The sequence below is a fragment of the Phoca vitulina genome, unplaced genomic scaffold (assembly GCF_004348235.1).
Source record: "Phoca vitulina isolate PV1807 unplaced genomic scaffold, GSC_HSeal_1.0 scaffold27, whole genome shotgun sequence".
Taxonomy (NCBI): domain Eukaryota; kingdom Metazoa; phylum Chordata; class Mammalia; order Carnivora; family Phocidae; genus Phoca; species Phoca vitulina.
The window spans coordinates 18,354,845-18,379,128 of record NW_022589730.1 but is presented as its reverse complement, the minus strand read 5'-3'; the positions used below and the strand labels follow the sequence as shown (position 1 = coordinate 18,379,128).

The 24,284-nt window shown below is 36.2% G+C and overlaps 1 protein-coding gene across 3 annotated transcripts in view; it reads left to right on the top strand.

Annotated features, from left to right (window-relative positions):
* Nucleotides 1-24,284, top strand: part of WDR7 (WD repeat domain 7) — a 345,325-nt gene that overhangs the window by 35,111 nt on the left and 285,930 nt on the right. For all 3 annotated transcript variants that reach the window (XM_032422579.1, XM_032422577.1, XM_032422578.1), the window contains exons 6-12: nucleotides 865-941; nucleotides 1,750-1,869; nucleotides 5,684-5,829; nucleotides 6,175-6,277; nucleotides 8,691-8,823; nucleotides 9,072-9,320; nucleotides 10,132-10,352. In XM_032422579.1, the coding sequence (XP_032278470.1) occupies nucleotides 865-941; nucleotides 1,750-1,869; nucleotides 5,684-5,829; nucleotides 6,175-6,277; nucleotides 8,691-8,823; nucleotides 9,072-9,320; nucleotides 10,132-10,352 (1,049 nt within the window). The remainder of the gene's footprint in view (nucleotides 1-864; nucleotides 942-1,749; nucleotides 1,870-5,683; nucleotides 5,830-6,174; nucleotides 6,278-8,690; nucleotides 8,824-9,071; nucleotides 9,321-10,131; nucleotides 10,353-24,284) is intronic.

The following is a 24,284-nucleotide window of genomic DNA, read 5'->3' as shown; positions in this document are numbered from 1 at the left end:
TCAGAGGGAGAAGCAGACTCCCTGCCGAGCAGGGAGCCCAATGTGGGACTCGATCCCGGGACTCTGGGACCGTGACCTGAGCCAAAGGCAGTTGCCCAACCACTGAGCCACCCAGACGCCCCCTGTGGTGTGTCTTGATTCTCATAGCAACCCATTAAGCTAGGTACCATTGTTACTCATTTGTATTTGCTTACAGATAAGCAAGTTGAATTTAAGACAGGTTAAGTTATCCACAGTTCATTGGTTAGTTAGTGAAGAGAATGAGATTTTCACGTAGATCTCCCTCACTCTGGAGCCCGCATGAGACTGCTCCCAGTGTCTCTGCTCTCAGAGTTTCTTGTATGTTACCATGGCGCTGTGACTACTTCCTTACCTGCAGCCTATGCATTTCCTTTTTAGATCATGTCTTCTCTTGATCACTGTCTATAGAGGATGTAATGTACCATAAAATGTCTAGAAGGCAGACAAAGTAGGTGGGACATTGGGGAAATGAGTGTGTTCAAGAAATAAAGTGAGTGTGCTCACCCATGATAAATAATTAAAAGTTGTGAATTTTGAAGAATAAAAATTCTTTGTTAAATCATGAAGTAATCATAGTGATCAGGAACATTTGAAATTATTAAAAATCGGTTGATTAGAAATAAAAAAATTCAAGTAGCTGCAAACAACTTTTCCTTGAATTTCAAATTTGTGGTCTATTTTGTTTCAAAATCTGGCTTCTGTTATTTCATGAAATATAGAATTATGCTTTTATGCCAATTGAGAAGAATTATTACTTAGTTTCATTAATGCAAACCATGTTATTATTTAGAAAGAAAGTGTATTATGTTTGTAACCTTGGCTTCTTGGTCCCTCTCGACTTAGAGGACACTGTGGTCGCACTCTCAGTGACGGGCATCTTGAAGGTGTGGATTGTTACCTCTGAAATAAGTGGCATGCAGGTGAGACAAATGTTCTGTTCTTACAGTGTTTTCAGTTTTAGCAATGATAGGCCCCCTCCCTTTTTTTCCTAAAGGGCCAGGAGAAAGCTATTCTTTTTCAAGAGCCTTATTGACATAGTATTAGAACATCCCCTAGTATGCTGTCTCTGTAAGTATATTATGTTTTTCACTTTTGATGGCAGACATCTGCTCTGTCGAGGATATGAAATAGAGAGGATATAAAGTAGAGAAACACAGAAGAGCTGGGATTTTCCTCAGTTGCCTCTATTAAGGTTAAAAAATAGTTTACTTGAGGGGAAAAAATAAAGCAAACCAACACAAAAAGTATATAAAGCCAATTTAGTTCTCTGTCTTTGGGCTTGAATTCCTTGTAATTCTCTCAATAAGGAACGGCAGATCAATATTCTAAGTATTGATGCTAATCTCTTCAGCTAGTCAATTTCTACACACTGAATTTGGGGGAGGACCTGGAGGAATTGATCTTTTTTTTTTTTGACCTAGAAGGACATATAGATACAGAATTTAGGATTGACTCAAACTTTTATCATCTGTTATTGCCACAATGTTGACACTCTGATTCTTTTCAGCATTTCAATCTTGAGTAGCTTTGTAGCAAAGACATTGTGACCGGATGTGTTTGTAGTATATTTTTGCTGCTTTTTATTACCTTGATTCTCACATGAGAGGCTAAAATGATGAATATATCCAGTGATGTCTTTCTTCCATTTTCTTTATTTTTATCATTGTATGATAATTTTAATCGACAATGAAACCATTCCTAACGTTTTACATATCTTTCTCTTTTCAGGATACTGAGCCAATATTTGAGGAGGAATCCAAACCGATTTATTGTCAGAATTGCCAAAGCATTTCTTTTTGTGCATTCACACAAAGGTCACTTTTGGTTGTGTGCTCCAAGTATTGGAGGGTAAGATAACTACTAAGTAAGAAGCTGTATTTTTACCCTTCAAGGTGTTGGTTTATCAGACTTCAAAGATAATTATAAGGAAGAGCTTGATGCAAGAATATTTTAATCCTTTGGAATTCTTATGTAATTTTGATACCAAATTTGTAGGTGTTGGGATTTAGTTATATATTGTTAACCTTTTTTGTTCTGGGCTATAGAATGATTCAGTTAATGATTATTATCCCATTGATCTTAATGTCTACCTTTTGCTACTGTTTCAGTCATTGTTTCCTCAGTACAACATAAGCAGTGGTGCTGAATTTTCTGCAGGTTGACCTATCTTTGTAGTTTGTTGTTATTCCCAATTGCCATTCTGTTCTGACTTCTTGGATTTGGGAAGGTCTTCCTTACATCACTTGAGAGCTAATGACCGAAGGATAATACTACTTCGACATTGCCAGACTTCAGTATTTCTATAACAGAAAAAGAACCAGCATGTTTTGACCACTTGTGCCTAGCATATTTTTCAAAGCTTTCCATGTATTATTTCTTTTAATCCTCACAACTCTCTCAGGGGAGGTGTATCAGTTACCTAATCCTGCATAACAGATTACTCCAAAATTTAGCAGTTTAAAACAATAAACGTGTATTAGTCCCCCTCTGGTTCATGTATCACAATCCCAGCTGTGGGTCGGGAATGCGAGCACAGCTTAGCTGGGTGCCTCTGGCTCAGGGTCTCCACAGACTACAGTCAAGGTGTGAGCCAGGGCCACAGTTTCCTGGTAGGAGTCACCTAGGGCGGGTCTGCTTGCAAGCTTACTCACTTGGTGGTTGGCAGGCTTTACGTCCAGCTGACTGTTGGCTGGACACATTAGTTCCTTGCCATCTGGGCCTCGCACAGCCTGGGAACTGTCTTCCTTCAGAGTAGTAAGCAAGCAAGAGAAGTTGTAGCCGTGATCCACCTAATCTTGGGACTGCAGTCTCATCACTTCTCTCACAGTCCGTTGTCTAGAAACGTCACAGAATCCCACACTCGGGAGAGGATTACAGAAGGGTATGAATACCAGGTCGGGGCAGTCGTAGAGGCTGCCGGCTACAGCAGGAACTATTACTTTCCTCATTTTGCAGATGAGGCACCGGAGGCATAGGGAACACAGAAAACTCGACTCAGGTAATACAGGTGGTAGTGGCGGTGCTGGGCTACAGCTCTGGCAGCCTGACTGCAGCACCTGCCCTCCTCACTGCCACGGGATACTGCCTCAGAGGGCATGGGCTTTGCAGGGTCAGGCCCGACTGGGCAGCAGGCAACACCTTAACCTTGTCCTTGCCGCTGCTACTGTTTTGGAATAAGATTAGAGAGGAGAAGCTAGCAGCTGCTGTTACAGTGAGCTACGTGGGATCCTTCCTTTGTCTTCAAACTGAAAGCACATGTAAATAGTAATAAAATCAGGGAGCAAGAGGACGCAGTGAAAAGTATGCATCCTTTTCCCCTGCTACTTTTCCTTCCCCTCCCCAGGGGCAGCATCTAATACCAGGTTCTTGTGTGTTCATAATAAGCATTTTAAAAACATGTGAGAACAGAACAAAAAGACAATCCAATAGGAAAAGGGACAAAAATGTTTCATAAAAGAAAGCCGGTGGCTAATAAATGTATAGAAAGGTGCTCAGCTTCATTAATCATCAGGGAAATGCATAGTATTTTATTTATTTATTTATTTATTTATTTATTTATTTAAGATTATTTATTTGACAGAGAGAGACACAGCGAGAGAGGGAACACAACAGGGGAAGTGGGGGAGGGAGAAGCAGGCTTCCCCCTGAGCAGGAAGCCCGATGCGGGGCTCGATCCCAGGACCCTGGGACCATGACCTGAGCTGAAGGCAGACGCTTAAGGACTGAGCCACCCAGGCACCCCAGAGAAATGCATAGTAAAACAACACTAAGATAGTAGTACTAACTGAATAGAATGACTTTTCCAAATACTTATTGCCAAAAAGAAGTTTTCTATTTTAAGTGGTTAGATTATCATCTTTTATGGGTTCTAACAGTTTGTTAGATGTTCTAAAGGGCTCATCACAAGCTGAGATTCCTAATATTTGTATAATTTTACTTTATATACCTTCGAATATTTAATCTGGAATTTATTTTATATAAATTGCAAGATGTAGATCCAATTTTATCTTTCTTCCAGATGGACCCCCAGTTCCTGATGCCATTTGTTGAATAATTCACTTTTGTATTGTTGTGCCTTTATAATATATTCTATTCCTGTAATTACTGGAATCTGTTTCTGGACTTGTTGATTTTTCTGTTTATGCATCAGTACTGTATTGTTTTATTTTCTGTAAGCTTTATAATTTGTTTTCATAGATAATAAGCCTGGAGGGTGGTCTCCATTCTTTCTTAGACTTGTCTTGGCTATTCTTGCAGTGTTAATGTAATAAATGATAAATATAGCAAATCATGGTAAATTTGGCTAGGATTTGTTTTAATTTTGAAAAGGCTCTGTATAAGCAGTTTAATTGCTTTTTATTTAAAGAAAACTAAAATAAAAATTCTGAGCCAATTGAATTTTTTAGCACTGTAGAATATACTTTTACCAGTTATTAAAAGTGGTAGAGGGACGCCTGGGTGGCTCAGTCGGTTAAGTGTCTGCCTTCGGCTCAGGTCATGATCCCAGGGTCCTGGGATTGAGTCCCGCATCGGGCTCTCTGCTCCGCGGGGAGCCTGCTTCTCCCTCTGCCTCTGTCTCTCTCTCTGTCTCTCATGAATAAATAAATAAAATCTTTAAAAAAAAAAAAAAGTGGTAGAAAAATTCTTCTAGGAATTATGAGATCAGGGTTTTTAGTCCTAGCTTTAGCACTTACTGGACATGTGACCTTGAGCTGGTGATGTAACGCTTATTTATGTCAGTTTGCCGTCTGTAAAATGGGATAGCAATTAATCCTGCAGTCCTTCTAAGGCTCATATGAGACAATGATGTGAAGGGACTTTGTAAACTTTGATGTGCCTTACAGGTACAAAGCTCCAGATAGCCTGTGTTGCTGATGAAATTTTAGGGACTTGACTTTTGGGGGGGCTGTGGGGGGCTTGACATTTATACGTGAGAATTATTAAATAATAAAACTGAGTCTTTTAACTTTCTATTTACGGTACTTCAGTACCTGAATGAAATAAAGTAAGGTCATTCCCATATTAATAAAGAGATATTCTGATGTCTGAGTTTATTAGAAATATTGTTACTGAACATAGAAATAAAACAGGAGTCATAACCATGCATTCTAGAGGCTGGTTCCCTATGACTTGGAATTCTTTGATGGAACATTCCTCCCTTTAGATAAAAAAGGCTAAGGATTCCCTGTCCCTATGTAAGGCAGCACGCCTGTCCACTTGTCATATGCCTGACTGCTGAGAGGCACACAGCTGGGGACCTAGTTGTGTTTTCCCTGGTGAAGGTGACTGAGCCCTGGGGCTCTCTGACACAATGTCTTTAACTTGAGGTAGTGAATTTTAAAGGCCCGAGCTTGGTAAATATATTTCCAGAAGTTTTGTTTTGTTTTTAGTCTATTTTTTTTTTAAAGATTTTATTTATTTGAGAGAGAGAGAGAGCGCGAGAGAGCACGAGCAGGGGGGAGAGGGAGAAGCAGGCTTCCTGCTGAGCAGGGAGCCCGATGCGGGGTTCGATCCCAGGACCCTGGGATCATGACCTGAGCCGAAGGCAGACGCGTAACTGACTGAGCCACCCAGGTGCCCCTTGTTTTTAGTTTAAATGTCACTGTATCTTACTTAAATGACACCAACATGGATTAGATTGCGAATTTCTTGTTCCTTGTAGGTATTTGATGCTGGAGACTATTCCTTGCTGTGTTCAGGTCCTAGTGAAAATGGACAGACGTGGACTGGAGGTGACTTTGTATCAGCAGATAAAGTAATCATTTGGACTGAAAATGGGCAAAGTTATATTTACAAACTACCTGCCAGGTATTCAATCAATATTAAGTTAGGACTTTAATCAAAGCAAAAGAGTCTGAATTCAGGGTATAACTTGAATGTATGAAAATGTTTAAAGTATAAATGATTTTAGGTAAAAAACTACAGAACTTCTTAAGTTAGATTTATAATTCCAGTTTAACTTCTAAGTACAAAAATTAGGTGGGTCCTTATTTGAAGTAGGGTATTTTAATGACATTAATTAATGCCTACATTAAATTAACTATAATTTGAAAATCCATATTTTGTCCATTGTCCAAAAATCCTCCTCATATGGTATGATAAAATATTTAATGCCAGTATTTTAATTGAATGTTGTATTTTTCTCATTTTCAGTTGCCTTCCAGCTAGTGATTCATTCCGCAGTGATGTGGGGAAAGCAGTTGAAAATTTAATTCCTCCTGTACAACATAGCCTCTTGGATCGAACAGATAAAGAGGTAAAATTCTTCAGGTATCATTTATAATTGATAGTGACATTGAAAATTTTTCACAACTGCATTTATCAGTGTCTTTTGGTAGCTAAGAATTTGAAAGATTCAGGGCAGTGTTAAATGTCATAAAACATTTTGACATGGTCAGTTATAAGCACAGTTCTAAAATTTGCATATCTTAATCATATAATGTGCTTTAGTGTTCACATTTCTCCTAGAATACAGATGATCTTATAATGATTACATAGTGGAAATGACTTTTCGGTAAAATATTGATGGCATAAATTTACGCTATAATGCAATTGTAAACATAGTGACAGGTATAATTTTAGGAGGGCAAAGATAATCATGGAATACTGCCAATTAGTAATAGTTCATTACTTGGATAAGGCATTGCAATATATCCCCAAAATCATATAGTGTTTTAAATTATCAGGCATTAGAAATAAAGAATAAAAGAAATTTTTTCTTTATAAAAACCAAAGTTTATTATGATTTCTTTTTTTTTTTTTTAAGATTTTATTTATTTATTTGAGATAGTGAGTGAGTGAGAGAGCAGGAGCAGGGGAGCAGAGGGAGAGGGAGAAGCACGCTCCCCGCTGAGCAGGGAGCCTGACATGGGGCTCGATCCCAGGACTCCAGGATCACGACCAGAGCCGAAGGCAGACGCTTAATCGACTGAGCCATCCAGATGCCCCTGACTTCTAAAAACCTACTTAATATCAATTTAGAATTGAAATGCAATGACACTTAGTACTAGGTTTTCATCTCTATATTTTTTGAGCATTAAGGACAAAGCTTTGGTTTTGGAAGTAAAGTTTCCTTTACTTATATTTTGGGTTTGCACACCTTTTTCATTTTGAACTTTTTGTTCCATCTTTATGTGAAGGGATGGTGAGGGGAAGGGAATTTCTTTTTTTACTATTTTGAATTTACAGAATTTATACATCTCTGTACAGTTAAGATGCTCTATAACCTATCCTTTATTCTCCTAACTTGAACACCTCCTTCTCCAACCAAACAGTCACTTCCAGGTAAACTAAGGGATAATGACTTATGTAAAAAACATAGATAAAACAAAGCAAAACAAAGTACATACTATGTTTTTTAAAATACCAGCTCCCCAATATGTTTTAAGTTAAGATACATGTATTATATGGTGTGAGATACTCATACTGTGGAATATGGAATATTGGTTATTATAGCTGCTGTAGCAACTTCTCCATGTTAGGGATATTGTTTATCAGTTACAACATTCATTTTTCTCTACTTTAGAAAACTGTTTATCGGTTACAACATGTCATTTACAACATGAATGACAACAATTATCAGTTACAACGATAAAGTAATTTTCCAACTTTAAGTTAAATCACATAATTGATTATGCTTAATATATATAGTTTCTATAGGCTAGTGATTTTTTGGAAACAACTAACACCAAATACAGTAATTAGATTGTTTGTTAACTATAATTGTCAAAACTGAAATATATTTTTTTCTGCTTTTCAGGATAAGATTCTATGCTTTAATATTCAGGCATTTGTGAATTGATAATCTAAACTTTATAATTTTATGAGCCCACCCCTATTTAGTATTTTCAAATAAGTGATGTCACTGAAGGCATAAAAGCGGAAAAATAATTTGTTCTAAAAGAAAGTATACACAAGAGCCTAATGAATGGTTTTTGTTCCTAGTGGTTTATAGTTAACATATCAGGCTATGTTCAGATTGATTATGTAAATGTGACCAAGTAAAATGTCATGCTATTAGTTGAAAATATACTGCTTAAAAAAAATGGAGTCTTCTACTTGTACAATCTTGGTCGTTTAATTTTGCTGCTACTCCTAGTGACTGATCAGGAATGGGCAGAAAGCTAGGATTAGCTAGTTCTCCCCTTTAGACCTTTAAAGTGGAGACTTTTATTTTTGGTAAAGAGTGGTATATCTTTGTATTAATTATTTAATAGGAGACAGTTAAATAAATTGCATTGTTGTGGTGAGTAATCGGTTTTTCTAAGGTAGAGAAAAAGAATATAAATACTAATTCTAGAGAAAGACTATAAATGTTTTCATTTCTTTGCATATTTGTATTTTATTGGACTTGAATATTAGTTGACATGTAATTAATGCTATAAAATTACATTAAAGTATTGTTGAAGACTCATGCTATAAGCACTTTTTTTTTTTACTCTGTTCTGAGGCAGAGTACTTAACATCCTTACCTGAAAAACGTTAATATGTAAAATATTTTGATTAAAAAGGTAGCTAAGGGGCACCTGGCTGGCTCAGTTGGTAGAGCATGCGATTCTTGATCTCAGGATCATGAGTTCAAGCCCCATGTTGGGTGTAGAGATTATCTAAAAAATAAAAAATAAAGGACAACTAAAAATATTTGAACAATTTTTTTTTTCTTTTGGCAGTTGTTAATTTGTCCTCCTGTTACTCGGTTCTTCTATGGATTCAAGGAACACCTCCACAAACTATTAATTCAAGGTGATTCTTCAGGAAGATTGAATATTTGGAACATATCAGACACACCTGATAAACAGGAAGGTAAATAAGATAGTAATAAATCATATGCAGCAATTTCTTAATTCTTTTAATTTAGCAACGTAAATACTAACCACTGCATAATAAATTCATAATGTACATATGTCATTGTATTCTTCTTAGAATTATAGTTTGTGACAGTTCTTTGATATGTATTACTGAATCAACCGTAAGTACATTTATTTCAATGTTTAATTTTTTTCTAACATGGACAATTTTTTTTTTTTTAATACAAAACAAAACCTCTACAGAACTGAAAATGACAACTTCTGTTAGTTTGCAAGAGGCATTTGATAAACTGAATCCTTGTCCTGCTGGAATTATAGATCAGCTGAGTGTGATTCCCAGTAGTAATGAACCTCTTAAAGTAACCGCAAGTGTGTACATACCAGCACATGGACGACTCGTTTGTGGCCGTGAGGATGGAAGCATCATTATTGTGCCTGCCACACAGACAGCCATAGTACAGCTGCTGCAAGGGGAACACATGCTCCGAAGAGGTATACTGAAGATCTCTCAATGTCTGACATGTTTTGAGAACTCTGTAACCATGACATTGACAGTATTTGCCCTCTTTGTTTGTAACAAGTACAATGAATCAGCTTAGTTGTTAGTGTGCTAGGAGTTGGTAGAATTTAATGCCAGTGCAGGTAAGGAATACTTAGTACCCATTATTGGAATATATACCATGTAATGACTACATGTAAGAAGTATCTGATTTTACCTCTTGATATATAATAGTTTCATTTATGATATCTTACTAAGTAATTATCTTACTAAGTAATTATCTCTATATCTTACTAAGTAATTATCTCTATAGCTTACTAAGTAATTACCATGTTATCAGTAATACTGCCAGTCTTTTAGAACAGTGCTGTCCAGTAGAAATATGTATATATGACAGTATGTGATTTTCTATATTCACATTAATAAAGTAAAAATGAAGCAGATGAAATCAATTTTAATAATCTGTTTTATATAACCCAATATAGCAAAACTATTTTCAACTTGTAGAATTGAATAAAATTTCAATTTTACAATGTAAAATCAATTGCAGTCAATATAAAAAATTACAAATGAGATATGTTACGTTACTTTTTTGTGCTAAATCTCTGAAAACTCCTCTGTATTTTACAGCACATATGAGTCTGCAGTAGCTACTGTATTGGACAGAGTATTTTAGAAGATAAAATTAGAAGTTTTTTCTATGATAAAATTTATAGCTGTTCTGACAATTCATGTTTGCTTTTATTTGTTGAAATTTTGTAAGACTTTAATTTTCCCATTTTAAATCCAAAACCTTATTCACAGGTTGGCCACCTCACAGAACGCTCCGTGGTCATCGGAACAAAGTCACATGTTTGCTGTATCCTCATCAGGTCTCAGCTCGTTATGACCAAAGATATCTGATATCTGGAGGCGTGGACTTCTCAGTCATAATTTGGGACATATTTTCTGGAGAAATGAAACATATCTTCTGTGTGCATGGTGGTGAGATTACTCAGCTTCTAGTTCCACCTGAAAACTGTAGTGTAAGTTGATCATAAAGATTATTTTATTGTGGTAGCTCTGAGTTATATTGCTATCAGGAATAGAATCTAGAGTAACTTGAAATGTGACGAAAGAATTAACAAAACCCTTTCAATTTTAAAACTAGATAATGTTAATATATAATATTTAAGCAAAATTATAATTATTTACTATTGGGCACAGAAATAGAAGATGCACATTCGTGTTTTTTCCTCTTACTTGCTTCTAAATAGTATGGCTTGTCTCTGAAACATAGTAGCAGTTTAGAATATGTTTATCGAAGTTTCAATTTTCCGTTTTAAAGTAGTTTAAATATTCACAAAGATATTCTGCAGTCTCATTATTTTCAGCTTTATCTGAGCAAAAAGATAGTGAATGTATACTTTGGTAGAGGCAAAATACTTATCAACACTTATTAATAGTGTTTGTTTTTTAAATAAACACTTATTGTAACAAGGGAAAGTATAACAGTCACTGATAATGATTTTGGAAAATTTTGTACATACTTTTGTGAAAGCCGATTGCTTTCTTACTGATGGGTATGTAGTGATATCAAAAAGCCAATTTAGGAATATGAGGCTTGAGGAGGCTTTAGGACTGCTAAATAACAGACCCATAATTTTTTCTTCATAATTTCTTTTACTGTTTGTTAATCACGAACTTTTTCTTGTGATTAGCCAATTTTGTGTGCACAATCACTATTTCCCAGCATTCACATATGTGTGCATGTGCATACTAACACGCACACAGTGTTGTCTTATACACAGGTTTCATGTTTATCAAAATCCCTTCAGCTTCACAAGTTATGGTCTTACTGAAATGGAAAAACATTTTACTTGTGTATCTGATGCAGTGTTCACAAGGTGTTTCATTTCAAAACCCAAGAAATTTTCCTTGGTCTTTCTGCTTGCTTACTTAATCTTCCTGATAATGTATTTTATCTGCTGTGTTCTGCCAGAGCTAGATTTTGTTTGATTTGATATTGGTGGTGTTGTAGGAGGTCCTAGTGCCAGTTGTCTTTTTTTTTTTCTGCCAGACTTGAAATTTTTTTTTTATTTTTAAAGATTTATTTATTTGTTTATTTATTTGAGAGAGGGAGTGAGAGCTGGAGTGGCGGGAGGGGCAGAGGGAGAGGGAAGAGAGAATCCTCAGGCAGACTTCCCACTGAGCATGGAGCTGGATGTGGGGCTGGATCCCAGGACCCTGAGATCATGACCTGAGCTGAAATCAAGAGTCGAAATCCAGAGCGGCTGCTTAACTAATTAAGCTACCCGGGTGCTCCCAAATTCAGGTTCTTAATCATTCTCTTCTTTCTTATTCCTGCCTTTTCCTTTCTTTTCAAATTGGTTGTTAGTTTCTTATCTCCATCACTGTAAACAGTTGCTATATGTTTATTTAAACAACCAATCTTACGTCTATTTTAGTGAAACATATCATCATAATTGCACTTGTGAGTTATAGCGCTGTTATAACCTGTCCTAAACTTCATTTTACAGTAGTTATGCCCTATAGTGAAACATGAGAATTTTTATCCCAGATTTTTGTTGTTATATAAAATATTAGAGAAATATATATTTTAAATTGTAAATATGACTAAAAGTAAAGTTTGGAGTGGTTTACATAAGATCATGTTTTCTGTTTGAACCTACATTAATATATACTTTTTTTAGCTTTTATGTTTGTGTGAGAGCATTCTTTGGTTTCTTTTTTAAAAACTTCAAGTAGAGGGGCACCTGGGTGGCTCAGTAGGTTAAATTCCTGCCTTCGGCTCAGGTCATGATCTCAGGGTCCTGGGATCGAGCTGCACATCAGGCTCCCCACTGAGTGGGAAGTCTGCTTCTCCCTCTACCTCTGCCTGCCATTCCCCTTGCTTGTGCAGTCTTTCTCTCTGTCAAATAAATAAAATCTTTAAAGTGGATATATAATATAAATTTTTTTTGACCAGTTGCATTTAGAAATGATTTTAATTGAGTAAAAAAGGATCTAGTAGACATGTGCAGCTACATAGGGAATGGGCTTCTGACTAGACAAGGGGCTGGCCCAGGTGCTAGTTGCCTGGCTAATAGGAGGAAGAAGGACACAGACAAGGAAATCTGGTACTTGGAAAATAATGTATGACTTATAATTTACTTATAGACTTAATGATAGAAATTCTCTTGTTTTTAACTGACGTTCAAAAATATGGGTGGCTCAGTCGTTAAGCGTCTGCCTTTGGCTCAGGTCATGATCCCAGGGTCCTGGGATCAAGTCCCACATCAGGCTCCCTGCTCAGCGGTGAGTCTACTTCTCCTTCTCTCCTTCCCCCGCTTGTGCTCACTTGCTCTCTCTCACTGTCTTGCAAAAAAAAAAAAAAAAGTACCAATTAAAACAAACTTGCTTTTATCTTTGTGATAATTTAACAAGTAGTGACTGCCTGGTTAATAATCTTTTCATTTAGCTGGTGGTTTTAGGGGCATCAACTAATGTGTCAAAAGGTCAGAGAGCCTAAATGATTAATAAAAAGCTAAGAATTTGATATTTGCTAAATGTTTAGCAAATGACTCTCTTGCTGAGGTTAGAGTTAGTGACCTATGAAGGGTCCAGTGCTTGTGTTGTCCCTTTCATAAATTGATCTAGTGTCATTTTCTTTTAGCAGAAAATATTTTTAAAATTGTGATCTGATCATTGGAAGATTATAAGTATTTACCAAACATAGTGATTAAAGATAAATACTGAGGGGCACCTGGGTGGCTCAGTTGGTTGAGTGGCTGCCTTCGGCTCAGGTCATGATCCCAGGGTCCTGGGATCGAGCCCCGCATCGGGCTCCTTGCTCAGTGGGGAGCCTGCTTCTCCCCTGCCTGCCATTCCCCCTGCTGTGCTTGCTCTCTGTCTCTCTGTCTCTCTCTCGCTTTCTCTCTGTCAAATAAACAAATAAAAAATCTTAAAAAAAAATAAATATTGAGTTTGTCATCTGCTTTTTGGATTAGAATAGAGTTTTAGTTTTTATCTTAGAATCAGAAAGTTGAGTTTTGCCTTCTTGCAATTTTTTTTTTTTTTCAGGAAAAGGTGTCCTAAAACAGAGGAATATTAGTTGTATTTTAAAATTTACTTAAATTATAATCAAGATTGTATAAGGTTGATGATTTTTCCTTTATTTTGTAGTCATTTTGTGTTTACCAACATATAGGTTTTAAGTACTAAGCGAATCCTCGTGCCTTAGCGTAGGGAGACAGTGAAGAAGGAATGAGATCCTATCTGTAGGTAGAAGGATGCTGCAGGCAGCTCTGAGGCAGATGGTGTGCTCCTTCACAACTCCACATACATGTCTTCAGGAAACTGAAGTAAAGTGACTTAAATAGTATCTGAATTATACAACATAGTGTACAATTCTATACCGTTTTTGTCATTCCAAGTTGTGTTTATTGTTTTTAAAAGAGTGGTTTTCACTTTGTGTATTGCTATTCAGAAGTTAAAACTCTCAGGCAGTTTTAATAGGATTCAAATTTAAAGTGGAACCCTTGTATTATTACTAAAAAAATAAATTGCCATTTTAAATACTCATAGAAGACTTTTTAGGAAAATCTGTTTTAAAAATAGGCTTGCTAAAATTTTGAGTTTTTTAATTTTAACTTTTCATCTGACAATATTGCTTACTGTAGTGTTAAAATTATTTCATAAATAGGTATACAAAATGCAAAAGGTATTAAATCTCATTAGTGAAAAGCAAGTCTCCCTTCCCTGTTCTCCAGCTGTGTGGTTCCCTTAACCTGGTGTGCAATATCTTGGAATCCTTCAGACATTTTCAATGCTAGAATGTTTTAATACTTTAGAAATGTAGCACTTTAGCTGAGTCTTATTCTAGTAACTGAGAAATTTAAGCAATGTAGAATGGTTAGAGATAGAATGCTCTCTACAATTTGGGTAGCTGTCGGAGTTAGGCTTTGGTGCATTTCCAAAATCTGAACTGTAGGCTAGGGGAGGCCAAAGCCTGCACCAGATCTCCGGGCAGTTTGCAGAAGAGCGCTCTTGAAAGGGAGGGCAGATTTCTTAAGGCTTCTGGAGCGCTGCAGCAGGAAACTGCCTCCAAGTCTCTGGCATTAGGATTAGTAGTTCCAGTTGAGGATGATCTGACCTCTTCCCTTCACCTCCCTGTCAGCTTCCCCTCTTATTCATCATTCTTTTTTTCACAATAGCTTCCAGTATGAAGGATTCCACTCTCCAAGATCCAGGAACATTTTCTTTTATTTCCACATATTTTAATTTCAGAGAAAGAAACTAGACTTTGAAAAAAAGACTAAGAAAATAATTTTAAAATGTCAGGAATGCTTTAAAAAACATTTTCCCTAATAAACCAGACAGAGATTATTGACAGGCATGAAAATGCAGAAATTAAAAAATAACTCTAGTGACCCAGTGGAGTATTTCTTACCTGTAGAATGGTACCGACGTCTTTGCATGGAACTATCCACATTTCCTCGTTGACCTGCACGTGCCGCAGGGGGCTGCATTTAGAAGTACAGCCTGTGACATGGAGCTTTTGTGTGTGTGACACAATAAGACCCCGTCTATTTACATTTAAAAAGCACACAAGTCCATACTGTGTATTTATGGATGCATGCGTAGGTAGTAAAATTATTAAAATTGAACTGGAAAGAGAAGTACGACATTCACATTCTGCTTTGCTTTGGGAGTGGGGGGGAATGCATATGGAAGGGAACAAAAAAGTGACTTTGTTAATTTTTATGTTTTATTTACTTTTAATAAATATATATTTATATTTATTTCCCTCATTGGCATGGATGACTGGACTATCAGCTGTGTGCTGCTAGTAGAACTTTATTCAAAATGGAATTTTTGGAAAATGTTTCCAAATAAATTTAGTACCAGTAATATATATATTTCTTTATATGAGCATATAGACTAATTTCTTTAATAGATTACTTAAAATACGATTACTTTTCATTTATTTTATCTTAAACTTGTATTATCATATAATCTCCAAAAGTATCCAGAAGGGGGCAGCATGGGTTTGTGAAAACAGGAATGCCAGGTATCTAACCTGTGTGTGCCTTCACTTGACAGTGTTAAATCCCCAGCTCTTAGAGACAGAGATAGGATAACATGAGTGATGGATGTGGCTGTACGTATGCTAGCATAGCTGATGTTCAAAGCCATTAAGAACGATTAACAAATTAGGTTTCTTTTTAATATAGTCCTTTTTTAAAAAGTACCTAAAGTTTTTGCCTGAATTAGCTGTTACCTCATCTTTTTGAATTTGGGCTTTTGTTACTAATTTGAGTGTTAAATTAGTAAATTTGAGTGTTAATTTAAAAAGTAGTTAATTTGAGTGTTAATTTAAAAAGCAGTGTTTATAATTACGATATGGTCTCTGAAGCCAAGCAGAATAAACTTTGGTAGTACACATCAAGCAAAACCAGGAAGCAGAACTAACATTTTTCTAAAATGTATCACAATGCACATAATGTTCTGTAACACTCTTTTTTCCTTTAATATTTAATTCTCTTAGATTTTGAGACCATTTGCATGTTTTTATGTAGTCACTCTCTTTTTGAAATTAATTTTTACTTTTTTTAATTAAATAATTGTTATAGAGAACACATTTTTTAATTTAAATTCAATTAACCAACATATAGTATATCATTAGTTTCAGATGTAGTGTTCAGTTATTCATCAGTTGCGTATAACACCCAGTGTTCATCACATCACGTGCCCTCCTTCATGCCCATCACCCAATTACCCATCCCTCCTCCTACCTCTCCTCCAGCAACCCTCAGTTTGTTTCCTAGAGTTAAGAGTCTCTCATGGAAAAAAAAAAAAGAAGAGTCTCTCATGGTTTTTCTCCTTCTCTGGTGACTTCCTATTCTGTTTTCCCTCTCTTCCCCTATGATCCTCTGTGCTGTTTCTTATATTCCACGTAGGAGTGAAAACATATGGTAATTGTCTTTCTCTGTTTGACTTATTTCACTCAGCATAATACCCTCCAGTTCCATCCATGTTGATGTAAATGGTAAGTATTCATCCTTTTTGATGGCTGAGTAATATTCCATTGTATATATACACACATCTTTTTATCCATTCATCTGTCGATGGACATCTCAGCTCTATCCATAGTTTGGCTATTGTGGACATTGCTGCTATGAACATTGGGATGCAGGTGCCCCTTGGGATCACTACACCTGTATCTTTGGGGTAAATACCTAGTAGTGCAATTGCTGGGTCATTGGGAAGCTCTATTTTTAACTTCTTGAGTAACCTCCATACCGTTTTCCAGAGTAGCTGTACCAGCTTGAATCCCCACCAACAGTGTAAGAGGGTTCCCCTTTCTCTGCATCCTCGCCAACATTTGTTGTTTCCAGTCATGTTAATTTTAGCCATTCTGACTGGTGTGAGGTGGTATCTCATTGTGGTTTTGATTTGTATTTCCCTGAGGCCAAGTGATGAACATTTTTTCATGTGTCTGTTGGCCATTTGTATGTCTTCTTTGGAGAAATGTCTGTTCATGTCTTCTGCCCATTTCTTGACTAGATTCTTTGTTTTTTGGGTGTTGAGTTTGATAAGTTCTTTATAGATCTTAGATACTAGCCCTTTATCTGATAGGTTGTTTGTGAATATCTTCTCCCATTCTGTAGGTTGCGTTTTAGTTTTGTTGACTATTCCTTGCCGTGCAGAAGCTTTTTATCTTCAAGTCCCAGTAGTTCATTTTTGCTTTTGTTTCCCTTGCCTTTGGAGATGTATCTAGCAAGAAGTTGCTATGGCCGAGGTCGAAAAGGTTGCTGTGTTCTCCTGTAGGATTTTGATGGATTCCTGTCTCACATTTAGGTCTTTCATCCATTTTGAGTTTATCTTTAGAGAACACAGATATTATCTAAAGATGTTCTGGTCATCTTTCTGTGTCACTAAGTGTATTCCAACATCATTTTTAATGATATTTGGTTAACTTATTTAATTTTATCAGAAATTTTAGAATGTTGGGGTGCCTGGGTGGCTCAGTCGTTAAGCGTCTGCCTTCGGCTCAGGTCATGATCCCCGGGTGCTGGGATTGAGCCCCGCATGGGGCTCCCTTCTCAGCAGGAAGCCTGCTTCTCCCTCTCCCACTCCCCCTGCTTGTGTTCCCTCTCTCGCTGTGTCTCTCTCTGTCAAATAAATAAATCTTTAAAAAAAAAAAATTTACAATGTTGCTTTAAAATTTTTTTCTCTTATCAACAGTGAAAATACAATTAGTATACCTAAATATTTTTGCACATCTGAAATGATTTCTTAAGATAAATTTGTAGATGTGGAATTTCTGTATAAAAGGGCATATTGATTTTTAAAGTCTTTTGCGTAGGTATTGCTAAATTATCCTTTAAAAGCTTAGGGATAGGTTTTTACCACCTATTTACCCTCATAATTCTCCATCATCCTTATACTCTTTTAAGCCTTGCTAATATTCGGGCTTTTAAGTAGCTGTATGCAGAGTATGTATAAGTGAATAGCACCAGTTTTCATTTTGAAAGCACAAATGCATTAATATATCAATACTGTATTGGCTGTTCATTCTGATTTGCTTATGTTGTATTCTTTATAATTTCATGTTTTCCAAATTTTTACTGCTATCATATTTTATTCAAGATAAATAATTAATTTTTCCTGCTATGAATAGTGTTTATGTATTCAGATATCATAGTATACCCTGTGTCTTGTGTAGGAAGCTGAGAAAATCAGTAATAATACCAAGAGACTGTCAGTGTGTGGTCCCTTTGATAGTAATGAGAAAGATTGCATCCCTCTCTTCAGGCTATGCTTATATTGTGCCAAACACTTTAGAAATTTAGATATTCTTCTGTCTTGGAAAGGCTTTTTTAGCTCTGAAGTCATATCCTTGGGAATAGAGAAGATTATATTGGGCACGAAGTTTAGTTTTAATAATAGAAGTCATTTGGTGCTAAACTTTGTGAATGAAGTGGTTGATTAATTTGACTTTTTATTTTGAGCTGAAGAGATAGTATGACATAAAGAGTAATTTTTCTTGAGTAACTTAATCTTAAAGCAATTTTAAAATGAGTTAAAATTTATCTTAAGATGGCAGAAATTGTTAGAAAATAATAATGACTCTTTAAGGTGACTGATCAGTTAGGTGCAGTGTATTTTTGAATAGTCATTCATTCAGCAAATATCTGAGTGCCTGCCATATTCCAGTACCTTCAAGAACTAGGCAACTGGGGGCTGCCTGGGTAGCTCAGTCGTTGGTCATCTGCCTTCGGCTCACGTCATGATCCCAGGGTTCTGGGATCGAGCCCCACATCGGGCTCCCTGCTCTGCCAGAAGCCTGCTTCTCCCTCTCCACTCCCCCTGCTTGTGTTCCCTCTCTTGCTGTGTCTCTCTCTGTCAAAATAAATAAAATCTTAAAAAAAAACAAAACAAAAAAAACTAGGCATTTGGTAGTTGACAAGATATCGTCCCTATCTGATAGAATTTCATCTAATGAGGGAGTCAGACTAGCAAACAGTAGGTATAAAGCAGCAGAGTAAATGTTATGAAGCACCTTTTCAGGACTGCCCTAAGTACAAGTCCCTCAGGGAGGTTCTAGAACAGGCACTTAGTAGGGCAGCTGTGGTTTTGGAAGACTTTCAAAAAGGGTGATATCTATGGCATTTGAATATATTAGCTTTATGGGTGTGTGTAAAATCATATGGTATGTGAACAAGCTCTGTTTGCAGATGTACTTAGTGTATGTTCGGTGGAGGGGTCTGTAGCCCTTCAGTTGTTGTTGTTGGTACCTGCTGTTGTTATTAGTACCTGCTGGATCTGTCTATGGCAAAACTGGCAGGAAGGTGACATATTTGTACATTACTTTGAAAAAAAATGACCAAGGGATCAGAGTAATGGTTTTGTATGTGCTACAAGCTAGTTGTATGCGAGACCATTTTGGCACTTTATTTTATCCTACTTAGGAAGGGTATTTGGAAGAAACAAGATAATAAAATATGAAACTGTCCTGAAAAGTAAACTATTCATGATATTCTTCCAAGGAAAGTTTGGACAAAAAAGTAAAGTGGAATGAAAATGGAATGATACAAGATTAGAAAGGAAGAATGTATACTAAAAATAACAAACAATGCCAGTTAATGTACAATAATTTTTTTGTTAGTCATAATCAGTGTTTTTTCTTAGACATTGGTGAAGACTTTCAAAGGAGCTGGAGAAAACTTTCCGCTTTTGGCATGTGAAGCCTACAACAGTGAACCCTTGGTTGTTCATATCAGGGAGAGCAGGACCTTTAGAACCAAACAGACCTGGGTCTGTGTCCACATTTTGGGGTGACTTTAGAAGGCACTGTGGGACTCTAGCAAGTTCTAGCACTTTACTTTTTGTAAAGTGTTAGTTTAAAGTTTGGAGGTAATGCCCAGCCTATGATAGGAACTCATTAAATCATTATTATTGTATTATTATTATTATTATTTCAAGATTTTATTTATTTGAGAGAAAGAGTGTGCACGAGCAGCGGGGGGAGGGCAGAGGGAGAGGGAGAAGCAGACTCCTCGCTGAGCAGGGAGCTTGACTTGGGACTTGACCCCAAAACCCTGGGATCATGATATGAGCCAAAGGAAAACGCTTACAGACTGAGCCACCTAGGCACCCCGTTTTATTATTTCTATTTGCAGTTACCTACATTCTCATTTGGGTGATAAAGGTCTAACTCTGGGGAATGCATTCATTCATTTCCAGCTTTGGAATGACTTTATTATAGATACACTTTGTTCCTATGTCAGGAACTGCTTTTTATTTCCTTGTTTCCCAACTATGTCCAGGTGGTTTTAGAATCTGCCCAAATTAGGGATGCATTCCCTTTCTCAGTCTAACTGTGCATCTTTTTATTGCATGGGACAGCTTTCAGGATATCAGCAACTAATTCCCTAGAAATCATACTCTTGAGTATTGTGCTTGGCCTGCTCACTGCCTGAACACTGGCATTTTTACTTGTTTGAGTGGCCCCAACTGTGTCATTTCTAATGGAAATTTATGGGCAGATTACAGAAGGGTATGACTATTACCCTTGCAAAGCCTTTGGCAGCATGACCCCAGATGATCAAGGGGGAAGTTTGACCCTACTTACTGCTTTTCTGAGGCATAAATGGTTGGCTAGGCACAACTTTCTTGCTGAATTGTGGACACTGAAGGTTAGATTTCTCTATTGTTCTATGATATAGACTTAAAAAGCAAGCCAGCATCCTTGTTAAACAAAGACGTATATTTAGCATGTATGTTCTAGTAGTTTACTGCTAGGAGATACACATATTCTTTCAGTATCTCCAGTTGGAAAAATGGGGTCAGTATCTATTAACCCATTTATTTTCATGAGAAGGTAAAAAAGATATTTCATAGTTACATCAGAGGTATAAATTCGATGTTTATTTCTTATAAGGATACAGGTGAAATCGGGGTAAATAAGTTGAGGCCAAGCAGGCAGATTCAAAGTCACTGGGTCAGATAGATAGTGCCTTTCACCTTTCTAAGTGAGACAGCAGAAAATGGAAGGGCAGGACCAGTAGCCACTTGGAGTCATAAGTCAGTGCCCTCTAAGAAAGTGGGCCCTTTGTGACAGAAGACTTTAATTCTTGAACGTGTGTAACCCAAGGTTTGGGTGTGGGTTTGGGCAATAAGTGGAGACAGCTGACTGGGTGGGGTGCGGAGAGGGGAAAAGGGCACTGTTGAGTTCTTTAAAAAGAACTTTGATTATATTCAGTCTGCAGATTTGACTGTCTCAGTCTCTAAGACCCATAAATATGTAAGTGTAATTAAAGAAAGCATTTTAACATTTTAAAGGCATGAAGTGAAAAGTTATAAAGTAAATTCAATGAAAAAGCAATGTGAGGAAATATTCAGGAACAGTGGAAGGTGGTCACACTGAGTTGTTAGATTGAATACTTTTATTGACTTATATTGTTAAAAGTGCTAAAAACTTTATTAATGTAATTTTGAGGTAATATTTGTGTGCTAGTGATGATTATGTGGGTGGAACTATTCAGATTAAAGCAGAGATATTAATATGAGCAGAAAATATTGAAAAGGAAAACTAATGTATTGAAGAATTATAAATATCTTCATATTTCTTGGTGGGTACCTAAACATTGGCAGCTCCTTCAGAAAATAAATATAATTACATTTTAAAAGGTAGAATTTATGGTGTATAATGACATAATAATGGTAAAAATAATATTAGCTACTATTATCTTTTGTATGCATGATATGTTAGTCACTGTGCTAATTTCTTTGAGTACATTTCGTTTAATTCACACAGTAATTCCGTGAGGTGTGGTTATTGCTCTTAACCACATTATACAGAGAAATGAGGGTCAGAGAGGTTAAATAACTTCTCACAGTCACACAGTTAGCAGGTGGCAGAGCTGGAATTTGGTCCTAAGTCCAACTTGATGGCCTAAGCTTATCCACTGTGTGTACTGCCTCCTAGTAGATGTCATTATGTATTTAAAATAATTGTATTTCTCCAGATTTTGACTATCGTTTTCATCATTGATTTACGTAAGTATATGACTTTGATGCGTACTTACTTTTAAATTACTAATTTATTGAGTATTTATCTTTCACTTTGTAGAACAAAGCACAGCCATTCTTTCGAATTCCCGTATTGTACTTTTCCTTTAGAGAACTGTGCGTTGCTCACTTCTCTTGTACTTACCCTTTAGTTTTCATCTTTGATTATTCAGCTCTGGAGTTTCTTAGTTTTAAACTCCTTTTGCCTCCTCTTATTTATAACACATTATTTGCTTTTAAAAAACATGTTTTAACTGCAGTTTTATAAGTTTAACACATAACACACTGTGAAAATGTTTGACAGAAGAGATAGCTAAGAAGGTAAAAGATCACCTGTTACCCTTGTACATATAAGAGAACCACAATTAACATTTTGATACCTTTCCTGTGGCCTTTAAAATCCACTTACTGTATATTTGTGATTATATTGTAGATATAGTTATCTGAGCACATTGCATCTTCATTTAATATCATAACAAATACTTTTCCAAGTTTTACTTATTCATGAAAGTAATTTTTAATGATTGTAAAACATACCATATTTATGTGAGCATACCATATTTACCTAGCAACTCTCCTACTTTGGATATGTGGATTGTTCCTAATTTGAATGTCTGTATTATACAATACAATATTTACTATCTTTTTAAGTTAAAAAATTTTATAATTATTCCCTTGGATAGAGTCCATGAATTTTTTAAGATTAGAACCTCAGAATTTTTGTGTAATAGGAATTAACATTTTTAAGATGACTGAGGTATAGAAGCAAATCATTGTCTACCCTCAGGGCCTGTTTCTTTGCCCCTTGCCGGTACAAGCAGTTTGTATTTACTGCCATGCCTTAGTTGCCATATCCGAGAGTGGAAATAATAGTTATATCTACCTCAGAGGGTTGTTGTGAGACTCTAATGAATTATAACATTCGGAATTTAGCCAAGTATTTAGAATAATACCCAGCACAAAGTAAGAACCCAATAAATGTTGGTTGTTTGCTATTACAGTTTCTAAAATCTTTGGCTAAATTGATAGATGGAAAGAGTATCTTATTGTTTGAATTTGCATTTCTTTGATTACCAGAGATACTGAAATTTTTCTATGAAGATTTTAGTGATTTTTTTTTTAAAGATTTAAAAAAAAAATTTTTTTTTTATTTATTTGAGAGAGAGAGAGAGAGAGAGAGAGAAACAGCATGACAGGGGAGAGGGTCAGAGGGAGAAGCAGACCCCCCCGCTGAGCCGGGAGCCCGATGTGGGACTCGATCCCAGGACTCCAGGACCATGACCTGAGCCGAAGGCAGTCGCTTAACCAACTGAGCCACCCAGGTGCCCAGTGATTTTTTTTTTTTTGAGACATGTTTTGTCCTTTGCTTATTTGTTTTTCTTGGGGATTTTAGTGCTTGTATGAGTCCTTAACTTAATGGAAATGTTAAGCATATGTGCTTTCTATTGTTGAAATTTTCTCCTGTTCTCACATAATCTATCCTTTTTCTATGTAGCTTCTTTCATATTTTTGAAGCTTGGAATCTTTCTTCATCCAGAAATGTGATGAAATTTGATTAGAAAACAATGGCTGGATTAAGAACAAATATCAAATACTTCATCAGAAATTTATTTGTTTGTGGGGTGAGGAAAGAAGGCTGATGGACTTTTTTTTTTTTTTAAAGTGGGGGAGAGAGAGAGAGAGAGATGGGGGAGGGGTAGAGGGAGAGAGAGAATCTTAAGCAGGCTCCACGCCCAGCGTGGAGCCCGATGTAGGGCTCGATCTCATGATCCTGAGATCTTGACCTAAGCCAAAATCAAGTCAGACGTTTAACCCACTGAGCCACCGAGGCACCTGTCTTACATTAAATTCTTCATATTTATTTTTGCTGTTTAATTAATAAGCAGTTGAAGAAAGATGGAATTCTAATTAGTCCACTATTTATTATCTTTTATATATAGTGAATGAATGAGGATATTAAAACTTGTTTCTAAAAGTCTTATTTTCATATAGAACATAACCAATTAGAAGGTTAGTCAGTGGTTTGGTTGGACTCCATGGTCGTCTTTTCTAAAACAGCTATTAAAGAAGTAGCTCACTACCTTTCTTTTTCCTTAAAAAAAAAAAAAAAAAAAGGATGAGCTATGGAGGTCTGAAAAAAAATTTTAAAACTAGTTTCATGAAAATGTGGAAATGAAATTAATATTCCTAGGCTCTTTTTTCCCTTCAGGTAGAATATTTAAAAGTGATAAATGATGCATCTTAACTGCACATTTATGTTCCATAGAAAGAGTTCTGGGAAGTACAAGAAATAATGATTAAGAGAATAGCGAGACTGATTTATGACTGAAAGAAGCTGGTCATTTATAGCTTGTCTAATGATATGGGCATATTTAAAAGAAAAGACAGTAGTTAGTGAT